Here is an 18,275-nt window from a genome sequence, read left to right as displayed (position 1 = left end):
ACTACCAAGGAATCTAGAATTGTTATTTTCTCAGAAAATACTAAAATTCTCATGATGCTCATATCCTATTGGATGTCAACAGTAGGCATAGTTTCTTGACATATTACAAATATGTCTTATAGATTATCTGGCGGTGGGTGCAATCGAAAATATAGTCAAATTGCTTTCTTTTGAGCATCTTAGACTGCAAAAACATTGATCATTGCTTTATGTTCTTGACTGCTTTTATTTCAAATGTTTAGTCCAAACATTCTATCACCAGGTTCATTTCATTTATTTGAACAGCATTTTTAACACTCTACTTTTACAGTACTGACCCGGAAACGCTACAAAATGTACCTAATAAAGTGTCCAGTGATTTTGTACATCCAATATATTGCACAGTTTGCTTTTCCAATCCGCATACTTCACTCACGAGGCCCGACACATACTTTGAAGGGGCAGGGTGCCAGAGTCAGGCCGTAACGTCCGTGCATGGGCGGTGGCGGCGTTCCCAGTGGCAGCCGGAAGGTGAAGGCCTGCAGTAGACCTGTGACCATGAGGAAAAGCTCCATCTTGGCCAGCTGCTCGCCCATGCACCCCCTGCGACCTGATGCCCAGGAGTGAGAGGTGGGAGGTCAGTTCACACGCGCATTAGCCCCGTCGGATGAGTCACGTACCGATCCCAAAAGGCATGAAGCAGTCTTTTCTCAAAACATTGCCCTCATCATCCAGGAAGCGCTCCGGCTTGAAGCTGTCGGGCTGCTCCCACACGGTGGGATCTCGATGGACGGACCAAAGGTTGGGCAGGAGGACTGTTCCTTGTGGGATCGTGAAGCCCCGGAAGTCTGCCAACGTGTTGGGGAAAAGTAAAAAAATGAAGTGTGGCGTTAAATTTAGCCATATCATTAAATACTTGAAATTATTTCATCTCATTATAAAAATATGTCGGTAAAAAAAAAGCGGTTACCAAAAAAAAATAGAAGTTGCACACACAAAACAGATTGCAACTTGCTTGGCAGAGGTAAACATGTCACCTGTGGTCTTAGACGCCATGTGAGGAATGCCCAGAGGAACCACGGATGTCAGCCTCTGGACCTCCATGATGGTGGCCTCTGTGAAGGGCAAATGTCCCCGGTCAGTCAGAGAAGGCACTTTACATCGTCCCAGCACCTCGTCCACCTCTGCCTGGACCTTGTCTGAAACCATGGGAGAAGCAAAAACGTGATAATTTCTTCATTAAGGTCACCAATCACAAACTAGTTCTTTACATTTTGTCTTTAGCAGGACTTTTTTGTTTAACCTTGGACATGAGGATGCACGACCATGTAGAGCAAGATCCACAGAAGAGAGTTGGTGGTGGTGTCAGTGCCCGCGATGAAGAGATCAGCAATGATGTAGAAGAGGTAGTCCTCGTTGAAGCTTCCGTCCTCCACCCCCGCGGCTCTCTGGCTCGCCATCTCCGCCAGGTACATGTCCACTAAATCTCTGGGGTTCCCCGGGTCCAGCGTGTCACGGTGCTTTTCGATGAGCCTCTTCAGGAAGGCGGTGATGTCACGCTCCACCCGCCGGAGCTCCCCGAAGACGCCGAAGGGAAAGTGGTAGAGTGGTGGGAAGATGTTGATGAGGAAGGCGGGGCTATTGACGCACAGCTCCAGGCCGCGCATCATCAGGCCAAGCAGGGTCCCGAACTGGCGGTCGTCTTGGGGGAAGCGTTCCCCCAGGGCTAAAGAGCAGATGACGTTGGAGACGGCGTTGCTGACCAGCGGTGTCAAGTCAATGCCGCCTTTGCCAGCTTCCTGCTGTAGTCGTAGAAGCTCACGTTTGACCGTCGCCAGGCCTTGGAGGATGCACGGCTCCAAGCTAAGCTTCCCCACACCGAAGGTTCGAAGAGCGGCGTGGCAGAACTTGCGGTGCTTTCTCCACACCGGTCCATAAGGCGCAAAGACGATTCCTTGGGGGGGGGGGGGGGGGGGAAACTGACGCAAGTTACTTCTAACATTATATTCCGCTTCATTGCTATGTAGTCTCGATAAATGTATAAAAGAGCTCTCGAAACGAGCAAAGTTCTTGAGTAACTGAGAAGCGCACCTTTGCGTTTTGTCATGATGGTGACCGCAGGGATGTCAGGTCTGTCCGAGAACACTTCACGATGGTTGAGCAAAGCGTCCTTGATGACGTCATACCCGTTTAGCACCACTATTAGCTGCGTGCCCACAAACAGACTGAACACGTCGCCGTACACCGACGCTTGCTTTGTCAGCGCCTCCACGGGTGTCGCAGTCGACTTCGACGCCTTCCCGAGTCTCTTCCAGATGAACGAAGGTATGAGAAAAACGCCAAAATTGCCCACGATCGGCAGCGGCTTCGGACCCGGAGGAATATTAACTAAGTGACGGCGGCGTTTTAGGTAGTAGTGGAGGGACAAATAAAGAACAAAAAAGACGAGCAGAGTTGCGAAGTTTACTCCCGATAGCAACGAGTTGCTCCAAAGCCGGAGCATAGTGTCAACGTTAAGGCATAAACACTTTCAATGAAGCCATGTTTGTTTTCTGCATGTAAACACAGACCGGAGACACTTTTCCGGTATTGCAGTGGAGCGGCTCTCCCATTGGTGGACAGAAAAATAGGCTTCTCTGATAGGGTGGGAACTAAAAGGGGTTTATCTTGAGTTATAACTCCCGGAATCATGACTTGCAGGACTGAGGTATTTTTTTTATTCTGAATTTAAAATTTCAACATCAAAAAATCTTGTTTTAAAAATTACGATATATTCATTGTAAAAAAAATTCTGAAATCCCAAATCAGACACTTAGGTGTTCTTAATTCAGTTTATTACAATGCAAAGACCACAGAGATGAAACACACAAATCAAGTGGTTCTAAAATTAAGTTTAAATAATTCATAATAATATAATTATAATAATTAGGGAGAAATTGAACTCGTCAAGGCTGTTTTGGTACACGCGCGCACACACACTAAAGTTAAACCCACTAAGGCAGCGATTCCCAACCAATGTGCCGTGAGCCATGGGCGTTGTCGTGAGAACTCATTAGGTGTGTCATCGGAAATTTTTGGCTGGTATGAAAATGAGTACCTGTCACTACTGTATTGTATTATGTATCTTTGTTCATCAATCTAGGTAAGGTATTGACAGACAGAATGAATTACTACCATGACACTTCCACAATATTTTACCACATAATTTCCATTTAGCACTAAATAACCATATACGTACACTAATTTTAAGTAACTTTTTTGACTGGTGGTGTGGCGCGAGTGAAGCAGCACGATTATGGCCAAAATGATAATCCCGATTATTTTGCTTGATCTTAATATTTTGTATTTTATAATACCATAATTACGATTATTAATCCCAATTTTCCTTATGCAAGTGAAAACTTGCTTTTCAGCTCTAATTTTTGCTGGGTGACTGATTACACTAACAGAGCTCACATTTTGATGTAAACATAAATGTAAATATCACAATTACATTAATTTAATCACAGCAGCCAAAATTGTGATTTAAAAAAAAAAAATGCCTGACATTTTTTTACATGTAAAATATGTCTTGGTGCCATAAAGGTTGGGAAACGCTGCACTAAGGCACCTTGTAACACTGATAGTGAGGTTCTCATTGAACAAAAAACCCTGTTGGAATGTGACGATAAACCCTTTTAAATACTCTCGAACAAAGTTAAGGAACCTTATTCCTATCGAGTGTTAATGGGGAAATCTCACGTGACCATAAAACAAAAATAGAATGCGACACACTTTCTTCAGCACAATATATTAAGAGCATTTGTGGAATTAATGGTCTTTGGGGATAAAAGTAGGTTGCCCACCCCTGATTTAGAAGCTGGGACAAGATTGTGTACACACACGCACGCATATGACACAGAGAGAAACAAACTATGCAATTATTTACATTCCAACAGCAAAAACACAGACAGACAGACAGACGGTGAAAGCGTATATTTCCTTCTAGGCACGTTTGTTTGTTGAATACTCCGCCCCAACCCTGAGTCTGTCACTCATCACGTGTGCTCTGTACCATGGAGTATTTCTTACAGGGGTTCTTCAGGCAGGCGGGCGCCCAGCTGATGGGCCAGCCGTACACGCACGGCACATGTGTCTTCACGTTCCTCTCCATGAAGTTGAACAGCGGGTTCCAAAAAGGATTGCTGAGGTAGTTGTGGGGTGAACACTGACACTGCAAACAAAGCGGGGAGGGGTAATGTCAATACATGTCCTGCTATTTACAGTCCGGTCCGCGTTACCCACATGCGTGTTGGCCATGCTGTGGTACCACCAGAAGAGTCTCGTTGTGACAAAGTAGGCCACCACCACATCCACGCTGTAGTGCTCGCGTGCCACCAGGATGCACACCACGCCCACGGCGCTCAGCAACCAGCACATCAGGTGGTACCACCAGAACGAGCGAGGGGAGTCTGCGGGGAAAGCCCGCCGCGCAGCAAAAGAGAAGCGGTAACTTGAAATTGCCATTACTGCATTCCGACCGACCAAATATTTTTTCGCGACATGTTTTTAATGAATACAAATCAACGTGACTCACATTCCTTGATAAACAGGTAGGTGAGGGTGAGCATCACGGTGTGTCCACTGAACAGGTAGTCTCCACACATAATGTGGGAACTGGTAATAGACATCCCTCCTCCAGAAATCAACTTCAGAATTCTCTGAACCTTGCCGTACGAGTCTCCGTACAGCTGACGATAGCAAGCAAACGATAAAAAATGATGAAGCCGTAGCGGTTGCTATGCTAACATAATAGTTTGACATGCTTGGCTAATGGCGACCGTATCTGTGTCATCTTCACCTTGGGCGCGCAGGTGATGTGGATACCAGGTACAGGCAGGACGGTGATGTACATGGTGATGCAGCGGTACAAGTACAAGGTCCCCACCAGGAAGAAGTAGCGTCGGCATACTATGGACCTGCAACATATACGTCATTCGTAAGTGACAAAAAGCACTCACCGTGATAGCTCTGTGCATTTTTATTGTAACTCTTGCGATAAATTAAAAGGGCCGGTGCGAGAGGACCTCAGCACCCGAGATACGATAAAAGCATATCAATTACCTATGATGGCCCGCATTTAAAAAACGTGTAATTCAAATCGATCCCGAAACATAGCGGGGAGCCAAGACAGTGATTTTAAAACACGAGTAACGTGCTTGCAGGAGGTACTGCACAAGCTTGATTATAATCATTACTGCGACAAAAAAACGTCTTACTTGTGGTTGAAGAAGAAGAGTTGCAGGAACCAAATGGTAACCAGCACGATGCCATTAACCTCCGTAACAGTGAAGGCCCACTTGACTTCGTTGATGTAGTCAAAGAAGGAGTCAGGAAGAGGCGGGATGTTCTCTTTGGGCGGAACTCTTTCGTGGACCACAGTGATGACGGCCGTGGTCAGCAACAGGCTGAAGCCGGCGTAGAAGAAGAGAAGCGTGGTTTTCCACCACTCGGTTGGCAGGCGGATGACGTCGGGCTCCTTCATGGAGATTTTGACGTAGTCATTGTGTCTGCTTTTGCGGAAGGCCCGCTTGGTGTCGCCCAAAGCTGCCGTGTGCACGGGGCAGGGTTTTTTGTCACCGCTATGCTTGGCGCAGCCTTCCATTTTGTGGGTCACGCTAGTCGTCGGGGACAACGACGTGGGTTCCTGCTTAGACCATTCGCAGATGGGACCCCTCTGGATGGACACGGCGCTGCAATAACAATTCAACGCATTCTGTGAATCAATTCTAGTGCTTTACTGGGGGGGATATATATATATATTATATATATATATATATATATATATATATATATATATATATATATATATATTTATTTATTTATTTATTTTTTTTGAAAAAAATCTGTGCAATATTATTCTTCCACTGTAGCAGTGCGACATGTTGGGCAAAATAATTTTCAGCTACCAATATCCGCTTTTTTTTTTTTCCTTTTCACACCATAAGCCAAAGATAATGACGTTTAAACATTCCCACACATCTTGACATCTTGCTTCTCCTTGAAATCTTGACTTTCTTCATGTCCTCACAAAGTTTGGGCCAATAATGTGTCGTAGTGCATGGAGCAACATGTCAATGTTGTAAAATGACATCTAGAAGACAAAGGTGAATGACGAACTACAACTGCAATCTTCTAAAGTGCGCTCCACTTAATGGCTGGAGGCAGTCCTACATCAACCGCTCGACAATCCCCACTTTGACCATTTTCATTATTTCACATCTAAAAGGTTTTAAAGGGCGCCTTTAACTGCTAATGCCTCTGGGGGATACCGATTCTAACCGAGAGCCACTTAGGATGCATAGACGATGGGATGTTTACTTGTGGACAAATATGGCACCCGAGCAAAGAATTGGATAGGAATAGTTGCTCAGGATCAATTTTGCGGGGTATGACGACATCCAGTCTGAGAACCACAGATGTAAGCTGCGAGGTGCAGCTGATGGATGGCTGCAGACGACCGTGTTTGACAGCCGGTGAGGAGTCACGAGGCCGATTAATAGCGAGTGCATGCAAACAACACAAGATCATTAGCGTGCTGGACGTGGGATGATGTAACGTCTCTGTTGGTCGGGTAATAGATGCAAAAACGCTCATATTTCTAATATTTCATCATCTGGAATTCTGTTAGTTGTGGGTAGAGCTGACACGATGGACTCTTTTTAGAATGGGTTATTCGATCGATTTTTCTATCGGATAGTATCATTTTATTTTTCCCTGATGACTATTAATTTTCCACATTATTATTTTTTTTATTTAGTATTTTGGGTGATTAAAAAAACCAACTAAACAGCAACTAAGCAATAGTGAGGTATTTCTGTCAGGCCGTATGATTTAGTCTGCTCTGATGGGAAGCAAAGAGAAGTTTTTTTTCCCCCCACTAGCTCGTGAGCGCTCTAAAGGGAATGAGCGGTGATGGAAAAAGGACTGAGGAAAAAAAAAACCAACAACTATTCCACATGTCCACACGGCGTAATGGATAACTTGGCCAGCTGCACTCACCCAGACTATTTCCAGAGAGCCCGGATGAAGGCTGTGTTTTATTCTCCGCAAGAACCAGGGCAGGGCCTCCATTTTGGGGCCGCAGTAATAACATGTTACCATAGCTCCCCACTCATTTACCTCCTGGCAGCACGAGGAGCGTCTCCATCAAAGGGAGCGATAAAAATAAGTCGTGTTCAAGGCGGGGCTCTCAGCAAAAAGTGTTTTTTTGGAAATATTCAAACTGTGAGCATGCAGAAAAAATTCTGCTGTATTCTGGGGGCCTAATCGTACAGGTGGGGCCTTCAACTACATGGGGGCCTTGGTCAGAACTGATGGGACCACAGATGGGGTGGATGGTCTTTGATCACAGGTGGGGCGGACCTGGAGGAATGGTCAAAAAGTGACCTTCTGAAACAGGGCAGAGTAAAAAAAAAAAAAAACAACCCACATGCGGTGTGAACATGTTGGGTCCTTAGTCTTATTAGTTAGGGTGGACCTGGGGGCCTTAGCCCACAAACGAGGCGTACATTTTCCGTAATGACAGGCAGAACTGGGAGTCTCCTTTCGAGGAAGTCTGTCTTACACAGATACACACACACAGTTTTAACCACCGTGTTCCACATGAAGCTCGTGGGTGGGGTAACAGGTCATTTGGACCGTCTTGTAATTACATTCTCTCCCTTTCAGGCAGACCTCCAACATCTGGGAGTCCACACAGGAATTACAAGAGCCATGCAGCATTTCAAAGGTTGAGATGTTTCCATTTTAAAAGGTTGTTTGGATGGCTAGTCATCTGATCAATACTAACAACATGGTTTAGAATGTAATATAATCTATACACCGATATTGATTGTTACACAATATGTTTATGTGTTCAATTATGTTTTCATGTCATGATAAAAGGAGCAATAGGAGAAATATGGACTATTGACCATATAGAGACCACAAGGGAATTCAGTTTTGTTTGAAACGTGGACTGTAGCTGCATTGTTTTGATTTATACGATAACGGGAAAAGGTTCTTATATTCGCATTCATAATTTGCATTTCAATTTGATTCGTAAATTTTCATTCAGCCCAAATATTAGGAAATGTTCACATAAGCATGGGGAGAACATGCAAATTCCAAGCCAGAGTGCTCTGAGGTAGCCTGCTAACCACCAGGTCAGGGGTCACTATCGTGATACCCACGGGAGCCCCCAAAAAACCCACAAGTAGCCTAAGCGCTTGTTCCAGAAATATTAATAATAATAATTTATAAAGTGCCTTTCAAGACATGCTGCACAAAAATAGCTAACCGCTGTTGGCAAACGGGGATTTCTTGGGAATATTTTCACAATCATCCCAAATGTGAACAGATTTGTAGAAATGAACTGCTTGTCTTTCCCAAATGACTGTAAGAAAATCTTATCATAATCAGTATCTTCACATACTGGACATTTTATGAATCCTGACAGTAACATCATTAAAGGTAATTTGAGCAAATTTCAGAAGTGAGTAGCAGACAGTTAGCACTTTGTATTAATCAGTAGCCAAGAATCATAGATATCATATCAATCATACACAGACAGTTAGATTACACAATAAATGGTTCTTTTTCTTTTGAGTCTCAAAGGAGTTAAAAACGGATAGTTCAACAGTCACAACATGGGATCCTCTGCCTTTACAAATATTCTAGATAACACTAAACTATGATTCTAATACTTTGGTTAGCTTTTTTTTTACATAGACGAATAGATTTCATTCTAATCAACAGCACTACAAACTACACTGTTGAATGGATCCCTCTGGAAATGGAACAGTTAACTTCAGCAAGTGTCCATTTTGGCTATTGGGTCCTACCTGTCCTCGTCGGGCCTCATTATTGGGTCGTGTGTCGTGGCAGTGGCAGCAAGAGTGTCCGAATGATGCTTAGCTCTTGCGGCTCAGGGAGGAGCGCTCCGACTCCTCAAGGGACAGACCCTCGCCTTCCGGGTTCGCTCCTCCCCGCCGCCCATCGTTCTCCGTGTGCCAACCAGACTGCGCTGGCCTTTTCGTTCGCGTCCATCCCACTCGGTCCCTCTTCCATTATAAATCGCGTCGCCATAAAGCCAAGTGGAGCGATGACGTCGGGCTCTATGTGACGAATAAAGGGATGCGATTGCGCTGCTTTTGTGCACGGCGGTCGCATCGAGGGAGCCACGGTGGGCTTTGAGTCAAAACAATTCCATCCCCATTTCTCCGAGCCTGCCAACTAAAGAGATTTTCCCGTGAACTTAATGTTTGTTGTAGTAATGATATGTTAGAAATGCAAATTGTTCAAGCTCGCACGCTTGCTTTTGATATCAATAAACTACAAGAAGACAAGATACTCTGAGAAAACGTTCGAGTGCTGTTTACTATAGCTATAATGCCGGAGGAATAAGTGAACATAAAAAACAACAACAAAGAAACATCCGAAATCAAAGAAACACTTGTTTAAAGAACATACACGCAATAGACATACGCATTTTTAATTTCAATTCAGTTTGGTCAGTGTTATACACCATACATTTGGGGTGATCGTTAGTATGATTTTTGAAGGGGGCAAAATAAGAAATACGAGTGCAAAAAATGACACCTTGAAAGTGACGTTTTCCCACTTTGACCACTTATATCTTGCACAGAGAAAGGGGTGATTTCTTTTTCTCAGATAATTTTGCTGATCTACTACTACTACTACTGGGTCATATTGACAATTTTAATACATTTGAGAACATTTCGTGACTTTTTTATCAATTGCAAACTCCTTTTTAGCACTTTACAGGCAATAATCTTACAGGTCTAGGGGCGGTAGTGCACCAAGGTGAGCACAAACCGCCGTGATGTACACCAACGAAGAAGAAATCAATGACGTCACGGCCCAGCCTGACGACGTGTCTACCTCCTATCTCCTTTTCCTGTTGCTAATATATGCCGCTCGGGCGTGGATCGAAATTACTTCCCGTTAACGTTACACCGCGTTGGCACATAATTAGATAACGGCTCGTCACATCTCCGGAGCGTTCGAAGACGGTGGAAGTACGTAATCCGAACGGCGGGCCGACATGGAGACGTGTAGAAACTCGTACAAGAAACAGAAGCTAAGTAACGCACCGCAAAACTGGGTGAGTTGGTGTTTTTTGGCTGAGATGATCTAACCATCCATCCTAACCTAGTGGAGAAATCTGGCTTCTCCCTTACGCGTATTATTAGCATTTGCCTGTTTATGTGGACGGTAGCGTTAGCTTGTTTGGTATGAAAGTGGCAAGATCGACCGCAATTCATTCAAACACTTGAATAGTCAGTCTGCTAACAGCAGATTTGGAATGAAAAGGCCTTTTGTCCCTTCAAATAGTCTTGGCGCTAATTTAAAACGTGTTACAATTTGAACCATCAAGCACTAGTTCACACAATTCCTAATAGTGACTTCAATGATATATTGATTTTCTTGCCTGAATCGATACAGGGGACGCAGCGGGCCACAAATGTCACTTATCAAGCGCACCACGTCAGTAGGAACAAGCGCGGCCAGGTGGTAGGAACAAGAGGAGGCTTCAGAGGATGCACTGTATGGCTCACTGGTCAGTGCGGAGGATTCCCTCTACTTTAGATAAGTATCATCTGCCCAGTTTTGTGATGGATGTTGCTTTTTTTTGTGGTGGAGGTCTCTCCGGCGCTGGGAAGACCACGGTGAGCATGGCCCTGGAGGAGTATCTTGTCTGCCACGGCATTCCGTGCTACACACTGGATGGGGACAACATTCGCCAGGGCCTGAACAGAAACCTGGGCTTCAGCCCCGAGGACCGCGAGGAGAACATCCGGCGTATCGCCGAGGTGGCGCGGCTCTTTGCCGATGCCGGCCTGGTCTGCCTTGCCAGCTTCATCTCCCCGTACAGCAGGGTAAATCATACCTGAAGATGGAAATGAAGAAAAGAAAAAAAAAGATGCAAACCAGTCAAGCCCAATTGTTTCTCACGACCGAGCTGTCTGCAGGATCGTCTTAACGCCAGGAAGATTCACGAAGCGGCGGGGCTGCCTTTCTTCGAGGTGTTTGTGGACGCCCCGTTGGACGTGTGCGAGCAGAGAGACGCGAAGGGCCTCTACAAGAGAGCCCGAGCGGGTGAAATAAGAGGTAGAAGGCTTTTGCTTTTCAAGTCCACTTGTGGGAATCCTATTCATAATGTGACAATGGCGTTGTAATGAAATGACACATTTTTGGTCAAAATGCCAAATCGTTTTTTGAGAAAAAAAAGAATAGATGGAACTTAAAAATTGTAGAACCACCAAGTAACATAGCGTGTGTTAAATGGTCGTGGGAATGACAAGAAGAACTGCTATCACAAAGTAACATGTCATTTGTCATTGTCGTGGGAATGACAACAGCAACTGGTCTTGCCAAGTGACATAGCGTTTGTCATTGTCTTACAATGACAGTGACAGACAGTACTTCGTAATACCAGTTCTACTATTTATATATATTTGACTTGTTCACTGCCATTGACAGCTAAAGACGTCAAAGTTCTATTTTTAACTGGGCTGGCTGAATGAATGAAAGTACCTTTTCACACGGCCGCGCAGGCTTCACCGGGATCGACTCAGAGTACGAGAAACCCGAAGCGCCCGAGCTGGTGCTGAAGACCGATTCCTGCAGCGTGAACGAGTGCATCCAGCAGCTGCTTGACCTGCTTCAGGAGCGGGTGAATGCACAGCCAATATTTAACTTTGACCCCATCGCCGCGGGGTCATACAAACTCCCAACCCGTTTTGCTTTTTCTGTCATCATCGCAGGACATCGTACCGGTGGATGCTTCCTATGAGGTGAAAGAGTTGTACGTGACAGAGAACAAACTGGACCTGGCCAAGGCCGACGCCCAGACGCTGCCCGCTCTTCAGATTGGAAAGGTTTCTACCTTTTGTCCTTTCTCTCAAAGGCCGACAGTGCACAAGCAATCGGATTTACGCTGACCATCCGCGATATTATTAGCACTCAGGCAATCCGTCCAGTCAGTAAAATAGCCGTACATCGGTCCTATACAAAAACAATAAAGCCGACTTTGACAATAATGCCCATTTTGTGTAGATGAAAAAGATGGCAACAACAGGATTCTGTGTAGTTTTCCTCCCCAGACAAGCACAATGGTACAACCAAATTAGATTTACAGTTGTTGGATGTGACCCTCAGGTGGACATGCAGTGGGTACAGGTGCTGGCCGAAGGCTGGGCCACGCCACTCAACGGCTTCATGAGGGAGCGAGAGTATCTTCAGTGCCTCCACTTTGACTGCCTGCTGGATGGTAAAAAAAAAAAAAAAGACACACACAGCATTAAAGGAGGCAAAACACTGTATTTTGATTGATAAGCAGATTACCAAGCAGATCAATTGAAATGATTTTGGAAAATGAAGGAATGGAAAGTAGCCTTGCAGTAAACTGAAAAGGCCACTAGATGGCGCGCAAAACCTTCCTGAGGCATTCTCTCATTTACATGAAACAAGTCATCCTGACATTGACCGTTTTGTTAGGATTCAAAACAGAGCAATAAATTCTCCTTAGTATAATTCCCCAAAGCTGGGTTTGAAGCTTTTTTTTTTTTTTTTTTTAGAATAAGTAAAGGTACTTAGTTTTGGCAATTCACATTTTGTTGAGTGCATCTACCGCAATTTATGCTTCGTGAACATTCCAAGATGAGCCTTTGCCAATTCTTGACGTCTGTATTGTTCTGCCAAATGTTTTTGTTTCGTGCGTGCAGATACATAAAATACTTCGAAAAAAGAAAAGCACAAATTAGCATTGCTTATGTATCATTTTCAGATTTTGGCAGGCCTGTACAACAACTGTCCAAACATGAATAGCTTTGAAAGAAAAGAAAAAAAAAAGCAGCGATGAAAACTCATGCAAATGAGGTATGATCGATTGACATGTAACTGCGTCTGCACCGAGAAGAATTCCTCTTTTGACGTCAAAGTCGTCGGCGCGCCGCTAACCGAACGGGCTCCTAAGATAAACAACAAAAGTCCTGTTTGCGTCCACCTCGCCTTCTGACGCCATAGCCAAAAGATTCACTGACACTTTTAAGAATGTCACTGTTCAAGTTCTAAAAGCCTTTAAGCTGCGACTAGCAACAAATGAGGCGAGTAAAGGCAGCAGGACTCACATTGAAGTGAGTTTGAGTTTTACTATGATGATCTTGGTCCATATAGATTTGAACAGCCTAAATGTAAAGAAGGGCTGACTTGACTTTGGCTTCCAGGCGGTGTGATCAACCTGTCGGTGCCGGTTGTGTTGCCGGTGGCTTCGGAGGACAAAGAGCGCTTGGACGGCGTGACGGCGATGGCCTTGGTGTACGAGGGCAGGCGAGTGGCTATCCTCCGCAACCCCGAGTTCTACGAGCACCGCAAGGAAGAGCGCTGCGCCCGCCAGTGGGGTACCACTTGTAAGACCCATCCCTACATCAAGGTCAGTCGATAGGTGAAGATCCAGAGCCCCTTTCGAGTGACTACACTGTCTGAAACTGTCCCGGCAGCGCACACACACCAGCGAGCATATCAAGGCCTAATGGTAAGCAGAGCTGCATTCCGTTTTGCCGGCTACACGGGTTAGCGTTAGCATCGGATGAGACCCAACAGAGTGAGGGAGGGATATTTGTTTGGCTTCAAAAGTGCTTGTAGATATGAATGAGTATGCGTTGGTCACAGTGATGGTGTTCCCCTAGTCTTGACACAAACACATTTTTGGAAATGTTTTCACCCTGACCAGAGTTTTCCGAAAGCTCACTTTTCCGCCCGCCACAACTCAATTTGCGTGCGGACAAAGGCCCACAGCTCATTAAAAAAACATAAGTTTCCTCAAAAACAAAAAGATTTGCTTTGATATATCCTTAGCAACACAGGTGGCGCCGCTTGCTTTTCTGAGCAACCCAACAGGGTGGCGTAGTTTAAAAGGTATGCATTTCCACGAGCAGGTGTGCCATTAAAAAAAAAAAAAAAAAAAAAATTTGCAACCAAAACCGCCGTAAATCCAAAATGATGAGCCTCTGCATCGCCGTTTTGGAAATCAGCCCTGATAGAACACAGATCCAACGAGGCGTCATTTTCACTTTGCTGATGGAAAAAGCGAAGGCGGGCGCCGGGGTCAGGCGCCGGGGTCAGGCGCTCCGCCTCCCAATTTGTCCGGACGCCCGGGCGAATCTCTTGGTGTTATTTCTGGACGCTGACTCACTCGCACTCCATCTGTTCTAATTGTTCCAATCTGTTGCTCGGAGGCTCAGGTAGATAAGGTAATGGAAGAACTCGAGACATGGCAAGGTTACTTGATTACTGTATTCAAATACTTACAATCAGAATGTTTTTTTCATCACACACGGTAGGAAGTGGAGACCTTACATATATATAAAAAAAAAAAAAAACGTATGAACGATGTATATGAAGTCATCTGACTAACACGACAGCTGCCGTCCTACTTAGACCGCCATCTCATGAGCAGAATGTCTCATTTTTGACAGTTACTTGGAACAGAGCGGACAAAACCAACCTTGGGCAGCGAGCCACACGCTGCTTCACCGAGCTTAAAGACAACTATCAAAACAACTTTTTTTTTTTTTTTTTTTAGATTGCTTAGGCAGCCTGTATGCTCGGTGACCTTTTCCAATGAAGCGCAATAAGGGAGAAAATGAACAGGCTTGGATCCAGTTTGTGAGTGTCCCCGCTGTTTTGGACCTGATAAGTCTGGACTTTATTAGACCTTGGCCTGGCGCCGCTCCAGCTCGCCTAAGCATTTTTTTACAGCCCGCATGTCTGGACTATGTTTGAGTTCAGCGTTGACCGCTGCTGCGACTCCCGTTTCAGATGGTGATGGAAAGCGGCGACTGGCTCGTCGGTGGCGACTTGGAAGTCCTGGACCGAATCTACTGGAACGACGGATTGGACCAGTACCGACTGACCCCCGCTGAGCTCAAACAGAAATTTAAAGAAATGAATGCAGGTCTGATTGTTGTTTTTTTGGGGGGCGCGCAAGGTCTTTTGTAGGGAGTGAAAGTGTTTTTAATTGCAGTCCACATTTCCTTCCTCCGCAGATGCCGTGTTTGCCTTCCAGCTACGGAACCCGGTTCACAACGGCCACGCCCTCCTGATGCAGGACACCCACAAGCGCCTGACCGAGCGGGGCTACCGCCGGCCCGTGCTCCTGCTGCACCCGCTGGGCGGCTGGACCAAAGACGACGACGTGCCCCTGCCGTGGCGGATGAGGCAGCACGCCGCCGTGCTGGAAGAGGGTGTCCTAAATCCGGAATCCACCATCGTCGCCATCTTCCCCTCGCCTATGATGTACGCCGGGCCCACTGAGGTAAAATGTCGTTCTTTCTGGTCCTCCTTTTGTTCGGTCCAGATTTGCCAATCAATTTCTGTCCTCTCTTGACAGGTGCAGTGGCATTGCCGAGCTCGAATGGTAGCCGGCGCCAACTTCTACATCGTGGGCCGCGACCCCGCCGGCATGCCCCACCCCGAAACGGGGAAGGACCTGTACGAGCCCAGTCACGGGGCCAAAGTCCTCACAATGGCTCCGGGCCTCATCACACTGGAGATTGTCCCCTTCAAGGTGGCTGCTTACAACAAAGTGAAGAGGGCCATGGACTTCTACGAGGCCAAAAAGTGAGTATCGTGACAACAAGTGGTAAAGGACAAAAAAAAAAAAAAGAAATGAGAGGGAGCATGGCTTGTTTTGGTTTGTACGCCGCACACTGCGGAGCTTATCAGGAACATCTCGTACGAGAACAAAACTCCAAAGGTCCGCAGAGTTCATTCTGTTCAGTTCAATTGTTAGAATTGCACGAGATGCAAGATCCCATTTGCGTGTTCTCGAGACGTTTGCCAACTTGGGCAAGTCATGGCTCAGCTCGCAGCAAGTCGCTTCTAATTTCACAGTCGATAAGATGTGCAGTACATCCGTCCAACCTTTTTCCAAAGCGCTTAATGTCAAAGTTAAAAAAGTAAACTCTTGAACGTTCTCTCCGCCAGCCATCAAGATTACGATTTCATCTCGGGCACACGCATGCGCAGGATGGCCCGCCAAGGTGACAATCCTCCGGACGGTTTCATGGCGCCCAAGGCCTGGGCCGTGCTTAAGGAATACTACAAATCTCTGGAGAAGGCATAGAAGGTGTTAGGCTAGGAAAACGGGGCACAATGGGCGTTTCTCCAAATTTCGTTCGATTGCTATTGAAACGGGCCAATGTTGGGACCATTCAGTTATTGCTCAGCACAGTGCGTCTTTCTATTCTCATACTGTATTTGATTTATCGATGAGTCGGGTTTGGGCTTGTATTAGAGACTCTGGGTCAAGATCACTATGAAGTGCCTTTGGTGTCCTCCTCAGAATTACTGTCATCATGCAAAAGAGTGAAACTGTTGTATGTGGCAAAATACTTGCACACAAAAGTACCTTCTTATACTCTCAAAAGTATTCTGTTAAATACGCTGTGTGTGGTAAGTGATTTATGATGCCAAATAATTTCAAAGAAATTTTAGCAAGTTATTCGATCAAACAAGTCATCAATATATGTATTTTCAATTCATATGATTATATTGAGTATTTTGTACATATCCCTGTAATTGTTGTCCACCATGTCATTAATTCCCCAATTTCGGATAACTTTTTTTCCGGATTTTGAGTTACGTTACTAGTTGAAGAAAAAATCTTGACACATATGCTTTAAAATTTTCATCATAATGTTCAGCATGACATTCATGCAGTTGAACTTAACTCTGTCATGGTGGGAAATCAATTGATGTAACAACTGCAACAACTGAAATTCAAAATAATTTTGCTAAGCAGTTAATTTGTTAAGGGCAGCATGTTGGTCCAAAAAGTGGTCCAATAAGTACTCCTAAAACACTATGAACCAAAATTGTCCATCCTGTCAACCAGCTGAATTCTAACACCAGAGCATCCAATTGAAAATGAAGTTCAGTAGAAAATGTCAACTGTTTTTGTTTAAACGGGGACGCCTCAAAGGTACCTCATAGTGATATCGACGCAGCTCTGGGCTTGGCGTTGTATTCATTGAGGGGCCAGATCACAGCTATGGTTAAAGGACAGTGGAGGACCTGAGGGCCACCTGAGAGTTTTAGGATGTGTTGATTATTTTAAAGCTAGGAAATGGGTAGTTCCTGCTTGGGTAGACTTTAATGTTGGGACATTAGTTTTGATTTGGGGTTAAGTTATGGTCTTTGGCTATCTCACTCAAAAGTAGAGCTGAGTGTATTTGTACTGTAATCGTGTGTATTAATTGTAAATGTTGAGTACCTTGGTCAAATGAAAACATGCGTACGTGATGGAACCAGAATATGACCAGGACCATGACACAAGTATTAGTACTAGGATACATATTCATCACTCTGTTTCTAATGTATATTGCTTTTCCTAACAAGATAATGTCTTAAGTACATTTTGCATGTCCCAGTGAGCTTGTCCAGTATTTTGTTACGTCATCCAAAATTTGCTGCTTTATGTTCACCACCATGGGATACCCTTTGTAAGCTTCCCTTGTTCATCCAGTAAAGCATTTCTAACCAAAACAAGATGGTCATTTGTTTCATGATGGAAGAACATTCTGCTTAAGATAACGGACACTCGCCTTATGAAATCTGATGTCAGTATGACCTTGAAAAAGTTCACGTGTCCAATTGCACCCCTCAAAATCAGAGTCCTTCCCACTGTCACTCCATCAGCTGTGTGGTAAATGAGACCCACTAGTGACCCCAAACTTTGAAGAGCTCACGCATCAAGAGAGTGGCATCTGGCTCCCATATGTAAACACTCCTTGCTGAACATAGAGAACATGTGGAGGCCTGAGTTGTACCCCAAATAGTGTCCCCCTGCACCGATCTGAGAAACCTCATCCTATCTGACTTCAAAATGTACGGAGGACCTGTGTATATATGTATGTATTACTATATGCTTGTAGGTATTCTTTTCTAGTAATATAAAACGTTATTTTATCGTCGGCCTAATCTTCCTTCCTACTGATTGCTCCTCTCGATCGTACGATTTACGTGCAGTCATTGTTGGCTGATGAGAAGCATATGATGACCTTCCAGGCCACCATACCAAGAAGAAAAGGCGCGGCACCGACATAAAACACCACATGGAAGAATGTAATCCTAACATTGTTTCAGTCTTATGCCCGGCTCGTACTACATCTGCCTTGGTGGCCCGACATCTTAGAACAAGACGGGTTATCTTTGGTTTTCCTTTTCATTTGTCATCTTGTCGTAACTTT

The 18,275-nt window shown here is 45.0% G+C and overlaps 3 protein-coding genes across 4 annotated transcripts; 1 reads left to right on the top strand and 2 right to left on the bottom strand.

Moving 5' to 3' along the window:
* Nucleotides 1-206: 206 nt before the first annotated feature.
* LOC133150799 (cytochrome P450 2U1) lies at nucleotides 207-2,575 on the bottom strand. 2 transcript variants are annotated; one of them, XM_061273316.1, is made up of 6 exons: nucleotides 2,071-2,575; nucleotides 1,802-1,933; nucleotides 1,283-1,705; nucleotides 1,017-1,178; nucleotides 660-827; nucleotides 207-589 (listed from the first exon to the last, which is right to left on the bottom strand). In XM_061273316.1, the coding sequence occupies exons 1-6, from the start codon at nucleotides 2,480-2,482 to the stop codon at nucleotides 408-410; spliced, it is 1,479 nt and encodes a 492-aa protein (XP_061129300.1). In that variant the 5' UTR covers nucleotides 2,483-2,575; the 3' UTR covers nucleotides 207-407. The 2 variants fall into 2 exon arrangements, with proteins under 2 accessions (XP_061129300.1, XP_061129299.1); XM_061273315.1 differs by having other exon boundaries at nucleotides 1,283-1,933.
* A 178-nt stretch (nucleotides 2,576-2,753) lies between these two features.
* Nucleotides 2,754-9,047, bottom strand: sgms2a (sphingomyelin synthase 2a). The gene is made up of 6 exons (XM_061273317.1): nucleotides 8,844-9,047; nucleotides 5,238-5,711; nucleotides 4,820-4,937; nucleotides 4,556-4,709; nucleotides 4,264-4,430; nucleotides 2,754-4,192 (listed from the first exon to the last, which is right to left on the bottom strand). Exons 1-6 carry the CDS (start codon nucleotides 8,861-8,863, stop codon nucleotides 4,010-4,012), a joined length of 1,116 nt encoding a protein of 371 aa, XP_061129301.1. The 5' UTR covers nucleotides 8,864-9,047; the 3' UTR covers nucleotides 2,754-4,009.
* Nucleotides 9,048-9,854: 807 nt separating this feature from the next.
* papss1 (3'-phosphoadenosine 5'-phosphosulfate synthase 1) lies at nucleotides 9,855-17,459 on the top strand. Its single transcript, XM_061273314.1, has 12 exons — nucleotides 9,855-10,126; nucleotides 10,468-10,582; nucleotides 10,666-10,901; nucleotides 10,995-11,133; nucleotides 11,580-11,698; nucleotides 11,790-11,903; nucleotides 12,184-12,295; nucleotides 13,251-13,456; nucleotides 14,845-14,980; nucleotides 15,072-15,340; nucleotides 15,416-15,645; nucleotides 16,012-17,459. The coding sequence occupies exons 1-12, from the start codon at nucleotides 10,067-10,069 to the stop codon at nucleotides 16,148-16,150; spliced, it is 1,875 nt and encodes a 624-aa protein (XP_061129298.1). The 5' UTR covers nucleotides 9,855-10,066; the 3' UTR covers nucleotides 16,151-17,459.
* Nucleotides 17,460-18,275: the final 816 nt, after the last annotated feature.

Source organism: Syngnathus typhle, linkage group LG3 (assembly GCF_033458585.1).
Source record: "Syngnathus typhle isolate RoL2023-S1 ecotype Sweden linkage group LG3, RoL_Styp_1.0, whole genome shotgun sequence".
Lineage (NCBI taxonomy): Eukaryota > Metazoa > Chordata > Actinopteri > Syngnathiformes > Syngnathidae > Syngnathus > Syngnathus typhle.
The sequence above is the reverse complement of the archived record's forward strand: the minus strand, read 5'-3'. Positions and strand labels throughout refer to the sequence as shown.

Coding starts and splice junctions, on each gene's coding strand:
- LOC133150799 (XM_061273315.1), bottom strand. CDS start 2,482: ATGCTCCGGCTTTGGAGCAACTCGTTGCTATCGGGAGTAAACTTCGCA. Junction 828..1,016: donor CATGGCGTCTAAGACCACAG/GTGACATGTTTA, acceptor ACACGTTGGCAG/ACTTCCGGGGCTTCACGATC. Junction 590..659: donor CTTCATGCCTTTTGGGATCG/GTACGTGACTCA, acceptor CCTGGGCATCAG/GTCGCAGGGGGTGCATGGGC.
- sgms2a (XM_061273317.1), bottom strand. CDS start 8,863: ATGAGGCCCGACGAGGACAG. Junction 4,938..5,237: donor CTCTTCTTCTTCAACCACAA/GTAAGACGTTTT, acceptor TATATGTTGCAG/GTCCATAGTATGCCGACGCT. Junction 4,431..4,555: donor CTACCTGTTTATCAAGGAAT/GTGAGTCACGTT, acceptor CTTTCCCCGCAG/ACTCCCCTCGCTCGTTCTGG.
- papss1 (XM_061273314.1), top strand. CDS start 10,067: ATGGAGACGTGTAGAAACTCGTACAAGAAACAGAAGCTAAGTAACGCA. Junction 11,699..11,789: donor TTGACCTGCTTCAGGAGCGG/GTGAATGCACAG, acceptor TCATCATCGCAG/GACATCGTACCGGTGGATGC. Junction 15,341..15,415: donor TGTACGCCGGGCCCACTGAG/GTAAAATGTCGT, acceptor CTCTCTTGACAG/GTGCAGTGGCATTGCCGAGC.